The 14,211-nt window shown below is 35.8% G+C and overlaps 1 protein-coding gene and 1 long non-coding RNA gene across 2 annotated transcripts; both read left to right on the forward strand.

Moving 5' to 3' along the window:
* Positions 1-770: 770 nt before the first annotated feature.
* On the forward strand, positions 771-4,894 carry LOC123536705 (uncharacterized). Its single transcript, XR_008368156.1, has 2 exons — positions 771-1,976; positions 2,198-4,894. It is a non-coding gene; the product is annotated as an uncharacterized LOC123536705 (long non-coding RNA).
* Positions 4,895-8,931: 4,037 nt separating this feature from the next.
* LOC123536618 (uncharacterized) lies at positions 8,932-13,873 on the forward strand. Its single transcript, XM_045319943.2, has 3 exons — positions 8,932-9,206; positions 12,008-12,150; positions 12,387-13,873. Exons 1-3 carry the CDS (start codon positions 8,957-8,959, stop codon positions 13,323-13,325), a joined length of 1,332 nt encoding a protein of 443 aa, XP_045175878.1. The 5' UTR covers positions 8,932-8,956; the 3' UTR covers positions 13,326-13,873.
* The last annotated feature ends 338 nt before the right edge of the window (positions 13,874-14,211 follow it).

Consider the following 14,211-nt stretch of genomic DNA (forward strand, 5'->3'; position numbering starts at 1 on the left):
CATACTATCGATAGTATTCCCACGCTTGTTATAATTTGTCATGCTTTTCAATTCACCTCTGTTAAGCAAACCGACAAATGATGTGTTTTTGGCGACAAACATGTATATGCCAAGAAATAATAAATATGTTCCTATATTTTATCAGTTAATAAAATATGGGCAGGAGTTTGGATGCGTAATAATTAAATGATTTAATTTTTCGCATCCAAACGATCCTGTGTTACAAGTTACGAACTTTCAGTCACTTTATATGACGTCACATCATTATGACGTCATACTTTATGTCATACATTTATGACGTCACCGCTGAATCTTATTTAATTGAATACGCTCGTAGAGATCGAAACGTGTTTTACGGTCCTACACATAAGTCAGTACGACTTTTTATCATATTTATGTTTTTGAAATGCTGTTTTCAACCGTTTGGCCCTGAAATAATTCGTATGTAATGGAACTGAAGTAGAATCTCTTATGCCACAATCATAGGAGGTGAAATGTAACAGCCAACCATATTTTATCGTAGATTCATGTATAGGCGATTTCGCTATATGTTTATATAACAATTGCTGCAGATCGTGTTAGAATCATTATTAATCATTTTATTACATGAGTCAGTAACTCATATAAGTCGCCAGTATTTGAAAATGGCTGCTTTTTGAAACCTCAGGATTAAACAAAGGTAAATTTGTATAAAGTAAAATGCTAAACATTTTATTCAGTGGGATTCAATTGACACGTGCATGTATATTACTAGCTATATTCAAGAAGAAGAATATTTTTAACTGACAAAAGGGTGAAGAAACCAACAACTTCAGTATTATCATTGCAAAATTTAAATACTGGACGAAATCGGCTTTTTTTAATGCATATTCAAATCACGTAGCTGAAACATTCATAATAATACTATATAAGTTTGAAGTACTAGAACCAATGTAAATACTGAAACCAAATCGAGGAGTGAAGAATGTGTATATCAACCATCCACAGTCCAATGCACAGCCGTAAAGAACAGATGCAATTATCGTTTAAATGCATATTAACATAAAAACTTTAAATATGTGTGTGCGCGCGCCTACCGAACCTGTTTTCAGATACGGGTATTTGAGACACAAAAGCAATTTTCAAAGAGCTGGTATGGATTTATTGTTCGGTCTTTCACTGGTTTTAATGTTAATTGGATTTGCACGCGGCGACTGCGATAGGAATGTCGGCCCCGCGGGTACAAATAAATGCGTTCTGCTTGAACCTTACTACAGCAAGTACCAGTGGGCAACGTGTCTTACTGACCAGTATATTAGGACTTACTCAGCGGGGAACCACGGGTGTAGATTTTCTTCGACATACTGTTGGTATCAGTGTATGATAGAAGTACATAGTCTTGCCGAAGGTAAACTGTTTATTTAGGATAAAAACCTTGTTAAACAGTCCGTGAAACTACATGTTCGTTTAAGAAAGTATGGAAGCATTGACGAAGCCCAAAAAAACAAAAACAAATACACGTGGACAGCTCGACATACTTAATATTGCATGCGAACATATTGACTACTGTAAATTACGGAATATAACTCGATTCTACATTTGATTGGTTAATTAGAACTGGCTGCCATTATGTTCTGTCATATTAAAAATAAACATCATTGAAATTAGCTAAACTGGGTGCATTTCCAAATGGTACATCGTTTATTCAGAGTTTTTCCCTGTTTGTGAATGTCCAAAATCGGAAAAAAAAACCCAAAAAATTTTGTGCAAGAATAGAGAATAAGTAATTTACTTTCAACATTTATGAAAGTAATGCTGTTTTCTAGACAATAATTTCAATATGCTTTACCCTAGGATCCGTATATGACGACTGCGCATGCGGAGCAGACGCCCCACGAAATGTTACAACACAGCCGACCGTTGTGACGTCATCCATTCCGGATTGGTGTTTCAGTCCATCTGGAACAGAATGCAGCTGGTACAGGGATTGTCTCGAGGTAAAGAAATATTTCATTCATGTTCAAATGTATAGCTTAGTCTATAGATATATTACAGTCACGGAACGGTCTAGGGTTCATACTTGGTCAAAATGTGCGTCATACAACTGTGAGTTGTAGAACCCAATAGAATATAGTAATTTAGATTTAACAAAGTCATTTCCAGCCATAGGGTTACATGGCAGTTCTCTGTGTAATCAAAGTTGTCTTGATTATTTCAGAAACGGTATCCATGTAAGGAAAAGGGGAACTCTTATGCCCTGGATTATGCAGAGAAGTTTTGCAAGCTTTATCAAGACCATTATCTTATTCAGAATTTGATGACATAGGACAGAAATGGATCGATGGTGTCAGAAAATGCCTACAAGTTAAACTTGTGCCCATGCTTAGACCATTTGTAAAGGCGACGTGCGAAGGAATCAAACAAACTGCATTCGATTCTCATTCTGGTTGTTACCTCCACCCTGATGAAGGCAATCCTTCTATTTGTGACATAGGTTTCGCAAACTGGGCACGAGTATTTTGGACTGTTAAAAGCGCAGTCATTCAAGATGCCAGAGCGACCTTCAAACAGATGTTAGATGTTGTACAGGCGTGTGGTTCTGAACAACTGAACAATGGGATGAAGCTTATAAAACTGAAATTGAAGCAAACGACAGATAAAAAACAAAGAATTTTAGATGAAATTGCAGAAAAAGTTTCAGATTTGATATCAGAAAAAATGAACTGGTTTAAAAGAGGGATTATGCATTTCGGATACCAAGCGCAAGACAGACCAAATCGTAAGAAACGTGCCTCTGACAACGACACTGATATTGACAACCTGTACATCAACATACTGATAGCTTCATGATCGGAATTTGATCTGAACGCCAAAAACATCTCTTCCGCAAACGTATCAGCTGAGGCAATTGACGTTGCAAAAGCGATAGAAAACGGTGATGTGCGAGTCCAGATGGAAGATGGATTGCAATTTACGGAACTGAGTGTCTGCTCTAACTACAACTGCACTGAAACCTCTCTACAAGTTACACCAGCTCCACCGGAGGAGAAAGAAGAAGATGGTGGTAATCATGTAACCACCGTTATCATTATTGTAGTTGGGGCTATATTTGGTCTAGCCCTAGTGGTAGTAGCTGTAATTGTGATGCGAAAAAAGTGCTAAAGTGATATTATTTCTCCCATATTTAAGAACGGTTTAGAACGCTGTCTGTGTCAGGAAAACAATAACAAATATGAATAACAGTATTACATCTTGTATTTTCCAGCTGAATTAGGAAGAAGCTAAAGCAATACCAGTTTTCAAATTCGGTGATAAAAAAATGAGGCTAAAGAATTGCTAAAGAAACCTCAATGTTATCCCTCAGCTGAGCTTTATAGAGCACTATTATCTTTCCTTGATAGATGTTAATACCACACGGCAGTACTAGTTTTCTAAAACATTAAATAATATGGCACCAAGATCTAGATCTATTTTGGAATGGTTGACTGTTTTAAACAATCAAATATACAATTTGAGATCAAGTTCACGTAAAGACATTGCATTATACAAGACCTAACACAAACTATCTACAAACCAGTTTTCTTATAAAAGCATAAAAGTTTGCAATAATATACCTATAACTATTTGCAACGTAAATTGCCTTAAATGCTTTAAAGAAACGTAAAAAGATATATCTTGGTACTATTGTACAGAAAAAGTGACGGTTCCTTTTTAACATCAGTAGAATTAATTTGTTGCACAATATATTTTACTTTTTTTCTGTTTTGTTTGAAATACGAATGTATGTTGTCAGTTGTATGAATGAGCCATCATTTGATATCATGTGTAAATGGTAATAAAATTCGTCAACATTAAATCCCCCCTATTGGATGTACGCACGTATTGAGTCTACTATATACTGACTAAAAGATTAGGTTTAGGTTTAACATATGTTTAATAGTGTACATTCAATGCACGTGTAAATTGTGTTACCTGTTTCAGTGGCTATAGATATTTCATTTTTGATGGTACATGTAAGTTGTTTGTTTTTTTTATTTTAATTTCAGTAGGCAACATTAGAAATAAGATGTCTATAATTGCTTGTACATTTCTTAATGTGTTAAGGTATTGTTATTATTTCTATTATTATTATTATTATTATTATTATTATTATCATTATCATTACAGTTAAGAAAAATGAGAAAGTTTCTGAGTGTGCGTTTATAATTACAGAATCTACCTGTACGTAGTGCGGGTGTGTTTCAGGACTCGAACTTGACCTTCTACAGACGTCTCGTGGAATATTTTATATTGTGAAGACATTTTCAAAGATTTTGCCTGATGACAATATAACAGGTTATTATCAAGTCGGCTGGTGGTCCGTGTTTTCCTGGACGCAGTAAATGTATCTGCCAATGGACGTTTAAAAACTGTGTCCAAACGCTTTCAGAAGATGTGTATATGCTGTGTCATTACATATACACGTAGGCCCTTGATCAGCTTTTGTCTGTCTGGTACATAGGGCCATGTATAATCTGGACCATAAATGGACGATATTGGCCATGTTTTAAAAGGTCTGATTCACATACTTTAATGTGTTTCTATTCTGAATTACTTATTACTGAATGTAGGAATTTAGATTTGTTTTTGTAATTTAATACAGTCAGGATGATGTATATAGACATTGAAAAAGGACTCTTGATATTAAAGGTATAAAATTGATACTGTTATGTAATAAGGGCATCATGCAACTATTAATCAGAGGTAGTTTTAATCAAAATGTTAAGGTGTGATAATTTTTTCCTATACGATCGTTTGTTTAATATTTTTGTTAGATATGTCCTTGAAACATGTGTTTATCTCAAAGATATGACGCAAGGCAAGATAGTATACAGTGTTTTTCTTTAGTTGATAGAGTAAACTTGATTTTGTTAGAGATAGTGTCTTGTTTTTTTAAGCTCATTTAAAGTTTGCGAGCTGTAAGTATCATAAGGTGCATGGTCCGGTGTCCGTTGTCCTGCTTAATCATCTAATCCGAAATTATTTATTCAAATCACACCAAATTTAGTCTGTAGCATCTACATCTACATCTTTCACCCAAACGTCGATTTCCAGCTATCACTTGGCGGCGCTGTCAGAGAAACAGTTGTTAAAGAAATGATATGTTACAAATGTTAAGAGAATAAAAGCTAACAAGACAGTATGCTACAGTTAAAATAGGCCAGAAGCGATGCAGGTACATATTGACCACCGCCAGCCTCTCTCTAAAGGCTAGATTTGACACTAGTAGGTTGGTATAGAGGTCCAAAGTCGGATAGTCCTTGGGAAGTAATAGTTAGAAAAGTACTGATTGCGGGACTGGGGGATTAAGTAATTTAAGTTTCTAGTTGGGATAAGAGGAGATTGGTCGACTGCAGCTGCCTGGGTCCTTATTTTGTAAAACATTACTAATAAGTTGAATGACCTTCCGTATTGGAGTGTATTCCATTCTAAGGTGTTTAAAAATTGGGTAACACTACTGGTGTAACTCTAGCCGTACATGTCGTATCTGGCAGCTGACCTTTGAACTTGTGAAAGTTTTTTTTGCCATGGATGCCAGACGTTTGAACAGTACTCCAAGTGTGGACGGATATAGGTGTTGTAGGCAGCAAGTTTGGTCTTTTTATTGTCAGTTTTTTACATTTCGTTGTATGAAGCGAAGGGTGGAAGTTAATTGCTTTGGAAGTAATATTGTCAATGTGTTCAGACCAGTTTAAATTTTTGGAGATGGTTATGCCAGTATTTAGCTGCCTCACGTTTTTATCTCTATGTGATGAAGTTTGTAGGGGTAAACTACAGGACTTTTCTTTCTAAAGATTCTAAGGATTTCACATTTGTCAGGATTGAACTCCATGAACCATGTCTTCTCCCATGTTTCATGCATCCTGGCAGGGTCCTCTCTCAACTTTGTTCAAATGGTTCCGATTGACCTCTTTTAGGGACCAATACTAAATAAGAAAAAAAACCTTTAAAACGACTTATTGTCATGAACCGCTACATCAATAATCTAACTTGGTCTGTAGCATCACTGTAAAGTCCTCTCCAAATGTTGTTCAAGTGGAGGTGCTTGGATCCTTTTAAGAGCCGCTACTAAAAATGAAAACAAATCTTTATATGGCTTCTTCTCATGAAGCGCTTGATGTATCACTAAAAGGTCCTCTCACAAGTTTGGTCAAAAATGGGAGCTCGGTCCCTTTTAGGGACCGCTAGAACTTAAACTAGAACAAAAGCTCCGCCAAGCGGGACAATATACGCCCGAAGGGTTAACTGAGAGGAGGACGGGAGCATAATTTAAAGAAAAGGCAAATTTTAAAGATTTTCTTTTGGTGGGAGGTGTAAGATGGTGGGGGTGCAGGGTGTGTGTCGCGTGTGCAGTGGTGGTGACATGATACTGAAGGGCAAACACCTAACTGATTTTTTTAGTGGGGTTGGGGGTGGATTATAATGTAGATTGTTGCAGTCTGCGGTTGTAAAGTAGATTGTTGCAGTCTGCACATCGTCTCATCACCACAAATGTTTTTAAGTTATGCTCTGGACACGAAATATGATGGGCAGATTTAACCTTGCGGTGACCTTAACCTTTGACCTACCACCTTGGTTCATGCATTCTGCACACCGTCTCATCATCACATACCTATATCCCAAGTTTGAAGTCAATACCTTGAATGGATAATATGTTTTGCTCCGGATACAAAATATGACGGACAGATTTGACCTTTGAGCTCAATTTATAACATTTACCTTTGACCTACAGAGCCGGTTCAAGCGCTTTGCACATAGTCTCATCGCCATCTACCTTTATGTCAACTTTTATATGTCAAATGGTATAAAGTTATGCTTTAAGTCAATAAATGGTAAACGAGAAACGATTATCTATGCAGTGCTTTTTTGCTTTGGTTGAACATTACGTTGACCGACACAATTACAGGTCACATGGCGTTGATGGCGTAGGAAAACCACTGTTGCCTCTTATTTCAGGCTCAAGCGGGACCTTGACAAAACCATCGGCATGCCGTAAGCCAGCCTCATATGAAAGAATTCATCATCCTTAGCGGGGTTTCCAACTCACAGCGGTGAAGGGCAACTTATTCAAAGCCAGCGACCTTACCTATTTGGTACAGATACGTCATTGCGTCCAGAATAATCCTTTAAATTATATGCGCGTTCAGACTCCCTGCTTAAAGCTGGGACAAGTAACTTCGGTCACATTTCAAAAAAGTTATCTTTTTGTATATTTTGTATATTTTTTGTTAAATCTTATCTCCGATAATTGTTTCCCTAATATCTGTCAAAGTTTCGAATATTGAATAACATAGTAGAAAGCTTTCTTAAATATGTTGCTCTTGATTACCTCCATTTATGATTCTTATTGCAAAAGTTCATGTGCAGTATTAAAGGAGGGATTTTTCTAACATGTAGTTTGCATAATGTCTATTTGGACAGCTGTTTCATCTGTTTTAACATAAAATTAAAAGCCTTATGGAACTTTAAAGAATGACATCTGGCGAATCTTGGCAGCTGGGAAGTAGTATGTATCTACGTAAAATAGTAAGGCAGAAATGATTTGAACATTAGACTCCACTCACAGAATTCTCGTTATGTTAGCAAGGGTTTAGTCGAGGCGAAATTGAAGATCATATCATCATATGACAATTTTTAATATTACTGAATCATAAACAAGACCATAATGAAAGGCATGGGTTTGGACCATCAGGGTGAAAGAACTGAACATACCAAACAGATGGACACATCCCTTGCAACAAATACTTTAAGGAATAAAATTCATTTGGAATGACAGATTCAAAGCTGTACATAATCAAGAGTGTACCAGTTCTCTCGGCAAAACATTTAAGTTGGCTATAGTTCCAGTTATATAGATACTGGTGATGAAAACGGAGTAGATAATATAGTTTCTTACTACGTTCGACCAACATCAGAGAAATTATTCGACAAAGAAGAAGTCGTCTTGCTCTTATTCTTTTGAAGTTTATTTAACTTGTACACATACATCCATAGTTGTCTTCAGTGATCGCAACCACCTCAACTTCTTACACATACTTCTGAACAAAAATCATGGATTGCTCCATTTGAGTTTATAGCTACAAGAATATATGCACATATTCTTGACATTTGACACAATAAGAGGAACGATAATTTGATTCCCGATGCACTTTCATTCGTTTCAATCTAAATCATATGTATTTATTATTTGATAACTGATGATTGTGATACTATTGTTGTATAATAGGTATGCTACTTTCATTTCGTATTATAACTAGTACTTAGTGGCATCAAAGAAATATCTCTTGCAAAATCATGTCTTTTTTCTGGAAAAGGTTATTTGTTATATATGTGTATTTAATTGCCAAAAAAAAATGCATTTTATTTGCTTATATATCAGTGATCTTGTTAATTTGAGGACATAGTCTCTTTAATCAGCTCAGGGCTTTTAGTACTAATTTGTCTAAAACATACAGAGAATTCTTGTTAAGTTTCTTTTTGTTTCACACATAGAACCTTACGGAAACTTCTGATAACTTCCTTCCCAAGAAAGTCAAATTTGTATGATTATGTTGAAAACAAAAGAAATTTCTGGAAGTTATGGAAAATGCAGTCATATATTGAACTTGGCAGAAACTAAGAGAAATATTTTATTTTTATATTTAAGGAAACGCATTATATTCCGGTTATCTTTGAACTTAAATCTTCCGTTACATTAAATTTCCGTTAAAGATCCAGAATATTGGATTTTGGCAGAAATGATTTGAACATTAGACTCCACCCATTGAATTCTCGTTATGTTAGCCAGTGTTAGCCAGGGTTTAATCGAGGCGAAATTGAAGATCATATCACACGTTTATCAAATCGAAACACTTCCTTATCAACCAAATTATCTATTACTAAATACTTAAGGTAGAGGAGTTATTTGATATGCGCTAGTTTGAAAAACGCAACAGATATGGATGTATTGCTTTATATTTCATTGGTTTCGATATTAGCTGGATTTGCACGTGGTGACTGCAATTCGAATGGTGATCTAGGTTCTTATGAATGCGTTCCTTTGGAACCGTACTACCACAAGCATCAATGGGCAACATGCCTTACCGACCAGTATATTCAAACGTACTCAAAGGGAAAACACATTTGTATGTTTCATGCGACATACTGTTGGTATCAGTGTATGCTAGAAGTACACAACATAGAGGATGGTAAGCAATTATTATTAATCACTTTTTGCAATACTTTGTGACGCCATTTGCACAGTACCATTCCGTTTTGTCATACGACATAGATTCAGTATTTATAAAGTGGTAAATGCATGTATGCGATACAAAAGACATAATTACTTTCAAAAGGCTCCCGCTTCAACATCTGTTTCAGTAATTAAAATAATTGCCAATTTGCTGCTTATCCAAATTTTAAAACGTCGTCGATGACATCGATTACAAAACTTACGTTATTAAAATCCAGACCACACTTGACATTTAACAGTAAAAATAGTGTTTCAAATTTATTTACATAACAGAAATAAATAATGCATATAATGCAGCGTCAACACGATTAAGTACATTTCTAAATGCACGGTTATGCATACCACATTCTTTATCACATCAGATATGATATGATCAGTCTTTTAGATACCTTAGTTATATTAGTTTTGCTTATCAGCTAATTCCAATATTATTATACTCATAATATATAGGACAGTGTAAATGAACACTTTTCATAGAACAGAAAACGGATATCGTTAATGTTTCCCAATGCAGCAAAGTTTAATACCATCCATCCATACACTAACAATTGATCCACTTCTTAATATTTACGGACACCCACCTCTTTCGGTCCATACAATAAAACACAATCATACTATCAACTAGATGCCCACGGGCAACATATCGAGCCCGCCAGCTGACAAAAGGACTAGGAGTTGCACATGACACCCTGTCTCATTGAGGCAAACATTTATGCCAAATAAAAAATGATACAATATAAGTTATTTATAGTTACCACAAAGGGAGGTAAATCTTTAAAGAAATCTAAGTCAACATAAAAATCCTTACCAGTAGAGACAGGTCAAAATACACCTAAAAATTGGATGTAGCATGCATATTTACTACAGAAAAGTGGTCTTGATTTTTCCCTACGACCAGTAATAAAAAAAGTTTACAATATAAGTTATTTATAGTAACAACAAAGGGAAGTAATTCTAGGTCCTTACACATGACACTCCGTCTCAAGATGGTGAACAATTGTGCCAAGTTACATAAAAATCCCTCCATGCATGAAAAAGAAATATCCGGACAAAGTCATTCTTTATCTGACTTTTGACCTCTAAGTGTGACCTTGACCTTAAACCTAAGTTCCTGGCCCCGTGTTCACAAAACATTTTCAGTCTCAGCTGAGTTTGATACTGAAACTTTATTTGTCATTTATATTTAAATAGCATGTTTAAAACTAAATTTTAAGTTTATAACTATTTTCAAATGACTTTTCAGTATTGATGGTCAGTTTCATTTGGAATTAAGTGTTGAAGTTATAGTAAAATTGATATTACAATTTCAAACTCAAACTCAGCTGAGACCGAAAAATGTTTTGTGAACACGGGGCCTGGTTCTTGCGCATGACACTCCGTCACATGGTTGTGAACATTTGTGCCAAGTTACATCAAAATCCCTCTATGCATGAAGAAGAAATGCTCCGGAAAAAAGTCATTATTGAATTTAACCTTTTACCTCTAAGTGTGACCTTGACCTTTGAGATACGAACTGCGGTTTGAGCATGACACTCCGTCTTACTGAGGTTAACATTCTTGCTAAATATAAACGAGTTTGCTCTATGCATGTCAAAGTTATGGTCCGGACAAACAAATCCGGACGGACGCACGCACGGACGGACGGACGCACGGACGCACATACACCGAACAGCCATTTGGACAACTATTTCTTCGCTTCCGCAAGCGGGCTCGACAAAAATGTGATTATATCATTTTGTAAACAAAGATAATCTATGGTATGCACTCAAGGTTTTCAAAAGTTAACGATATCAATATTTGTCAGTTTAAACAGGTTATCGCGAAACTTCAATCATAGTTCACATTAGCTATTTGTGAGAATTTGCAATTTTGTTTCACATATACATTTACACCTTATCCCAGCCTACCTATATTTTGTTATGTGTTGACCAAATAGTCTTTACTGTAAATATACTTAATGTGTATATAACTATAGATAGTAACAAAAATCAATCGTTTTCCCCGAAATATCTGCAGTACAGGGTTTTGTGTTATGTTTGAGGTAAAACACGTGACGTTACGTGATAACAGAATATTTACTTACAAATAGCCACCATTTAAGAAAGTGTGTAGTCTGCACCTCGCAATTATCGGCCCGATGAAAATGATCGCTTGAAAGCCTAAATTAGTCTACCACCGGGCGGGGTCTAAAAAACTGTAGTTGAATATAGTGAAAAGTTCTTATAACGTTGTCAAAGCTTCTCGTCATATGTGGAGAATAGCTCTTGGGGGAAATAATTGCATGAAGGGACATTTTATTCCACAATGGCGAAGAATCGACATATTAACCTCTACATACAAGAACACATCTAGCTTTGTTGTCGAAAAGTTTCAACACTGGTATTTTCTCTATAGGTATCATTCATTTTATTTCATTCTCTTGAAGTTTAAACAGCACAGTGGAACCTCTGAATAACGGACCTTCCAAAAACCGGGCAAACTTCTCGGCCGCGATTTTTCTCCTTCTATTTCCTTTATAGACCGTACTCCTAAAATACCGGAACTTTTAAATTCTGAACACCGGACGATATTTTCAAAATATTTGACTGATTGTAATGCAATTTTATTTCCAAAAATCCGCACACCAAGAACAAGAAGATATTTGTTCGAAAGCAAATTTATGCCTTTCTATGATTCCATTGTTACCAATTAGCGATTTCATAAATGATAAAAATCTTCAGTTTGAAAATCACAATATCGGCGAAATATTTAATTCAGGTCCTGTATATAACGACTGTGCATGCGGACCAGATGCCCCGCCCAATGTTACAACACAACCGACCGTTGTGACACCAGCTATCCCTGATTGGTGTTTCAGCCCATCTGGAACAGAATGCAGCTGGTACAGGAATTGTCTAGAGGTAAGAAAATACATTTATTTATGTCTAAATGTATTAATTGGCTTCAATCAGCGTATAACTAAAGTTTCATGCCTGTGAAAATCATACTATGCATTTCAATCAAACTGTATACGTATGTATGCTATTTTTTTATGTTGATATTTCACATAATCGAGAAATGAAATATAGCCAATCTTTAGGATATTTAATAGTCTGTCGATAGTGTATGTACCAGGGTTTTCATGTTTTGTTTTCAGAAACGGTATCCATGTAAGGAAGAGGGCAATTCCTATGCTATTGATTATGCAGAGAAGTTTTGCAATTTGTATCAAATCCATTATTCAGAATTTAACTACAAAGGACAGCAATGGATCGATGCAGTTAGGAAATGCCTACAAGTTAAACTTGTGCCCATCCTTAGACCATTTGTAAAGGCGACGTGCGAAGGAATCAAACAAACTGCATTTGATTCTCATCCTGGTTGTTACCTCCACCCTGATGAAGGCAAGCCTTCTATTTGTGACATAGGTTTCGCAAACTGGGCACGAGTATTTTGGACTGTTAAAAGCGCAGTCATTCAAGATGCAAGAGCGACCTTTAAACAGATGTTAGATGTTGTACAGGGGTGTGGTACTGAATTACTGAACAATGGGATGGAACTTATAAAGCTAAAATTGAAGCAGACGAAAGATATAGTACAAAGAAGTTTAGATGAAATTGCAGAAAATGTTTCAGGTATAATTTCAGAGAAAATGAACTGGTTTGAAAGAGGGATTATGCATTTCGGATACCCAGCGCAAGACGGATCAAATCGTAAGAAGCGCGCCACTGACAACGACACTGATATTGACAACTTTTACATCAACATACTGATAGCTGCAAGATCTGAATTTGATCTGAACGCCAAAAACATCTCTTCCGCAAACGTATCAGCTGAGGCAATTGACGTTGCAAAAGCGATAGAAAACGGTGATGTGCGAGTCAAGATAGAAGATGGATTGGAATTTACGGAACTGAGTGTTTGCTCTAACTACAACTGCACTGAAACCTCTCTACAAGTTACCCCAGCTCCACCGGAGGAGACAGAAAACGATGGTGGTAATCATGTAACCACCGTTATCATTATTGTAGTTGCGGCTATATTTGGTCTAGCCCTAGTGGTAGTGGTCGTAATTGTGATGCGAAAAAAGTGCTAAATTGATATTTTTTCTCCCATACATAAGAATAGTTTTAGAACGCTGTTGGGTCTGCTGACTGTATCAGGAAAACAATCACAGTTATTAATAACAGTATTACATCTTGTATTTTTCCAGATGAATTGGTAGAAGCTAAAGCAATGCCAGTTTTCAAATCCGGTGATAAAAATGAGGCTAAAGGGTTGCTAAAGTCATTCTAGAGAGTCCTCAGTGTTATCCTTCAGCTGAGCTTCATAGAGAACATTTTATCTCGTTACCTTTCCTTGGTAGGTGTAAATACCACACGGCAGTACTAGTTTTCAAAACAATAAGTAATATGGCACCAAGATGTAGATCTATTTTGGAATTGTTGACTGTTTCAAACAATCAAATATTGAAGTTGAGATCATGTTCAGATGAAGACATTCCATTATATACAAGACCTAGCACAAACTATCGTGAACGTTTGCAATAATATAATAATGTACCTATAACTATTCGCAACGTAAATTGTCTTAAATGCTTTAAAGAAACGTAAAAGATATATCTTAATAGCATTTTACAGAATAAGTAATTTAATATCAGTAGAATGAATTTGTTGCAAAATTTGTTTTTCTTTTTTTGTTAAGGATGATGTATATAGACAAGGAGAAAAAGACTTTGAAAGGTAGAACTTAACTGACACTGTTATGTAACAAAGGTATCGTGCAACTATTAGTCAGATGTAGTTTTAATAAAAATGTCACGGTGTGATATTTTTTTCTATATGATAGTTTGTTTGTTTGATATTTTTGTTAGATATGTCCTCGAATCTGTCGCAATCAACCTGTGTTTATCTCAAAGATAGCTGGTGTTTTTATGGCTACAGGTACACGTCGCAAGGCAAGATAGTATCCAAAGTGTTTAT

Source organism: Mercenaria mercenaria, chromosome 17 (genome assembly GCF_021730395.1).
Source record: "Mercenaria mercenaria strain notata chromosome 17, MADL_Memer_1, whole genome shotgun sequence".
Classification (NCBI taxonomy): Eukaryota; Metazoa; Mollusca; class Bivalvia; order Venerida; family Veneridae; genus Mercenaria; species Mercenaria mercenaria.

Coding starts and splice junctions, on each gene's coding strand:
- LOC123536618 (XM_045319943.2), top strand. CDS start 8,957: ATGGATGTATTGCTTTATATTTCATTGGTTTCGATATTAGCTGGATTT. Junction 9,207..12,007: donor AGTACACAACATAGAGGATG/GTAAGCAATTAT, acceptor TATTTAATTCAG/GTCCTGTATATAACGACTGT. Junction 12,151..12,386: donor GGTACAGGAATTGTCTAGAG/GTAAGAAAATAC, acceptor TTTTGTTTTCAG/AAACGGTATCCATGTAAGGA.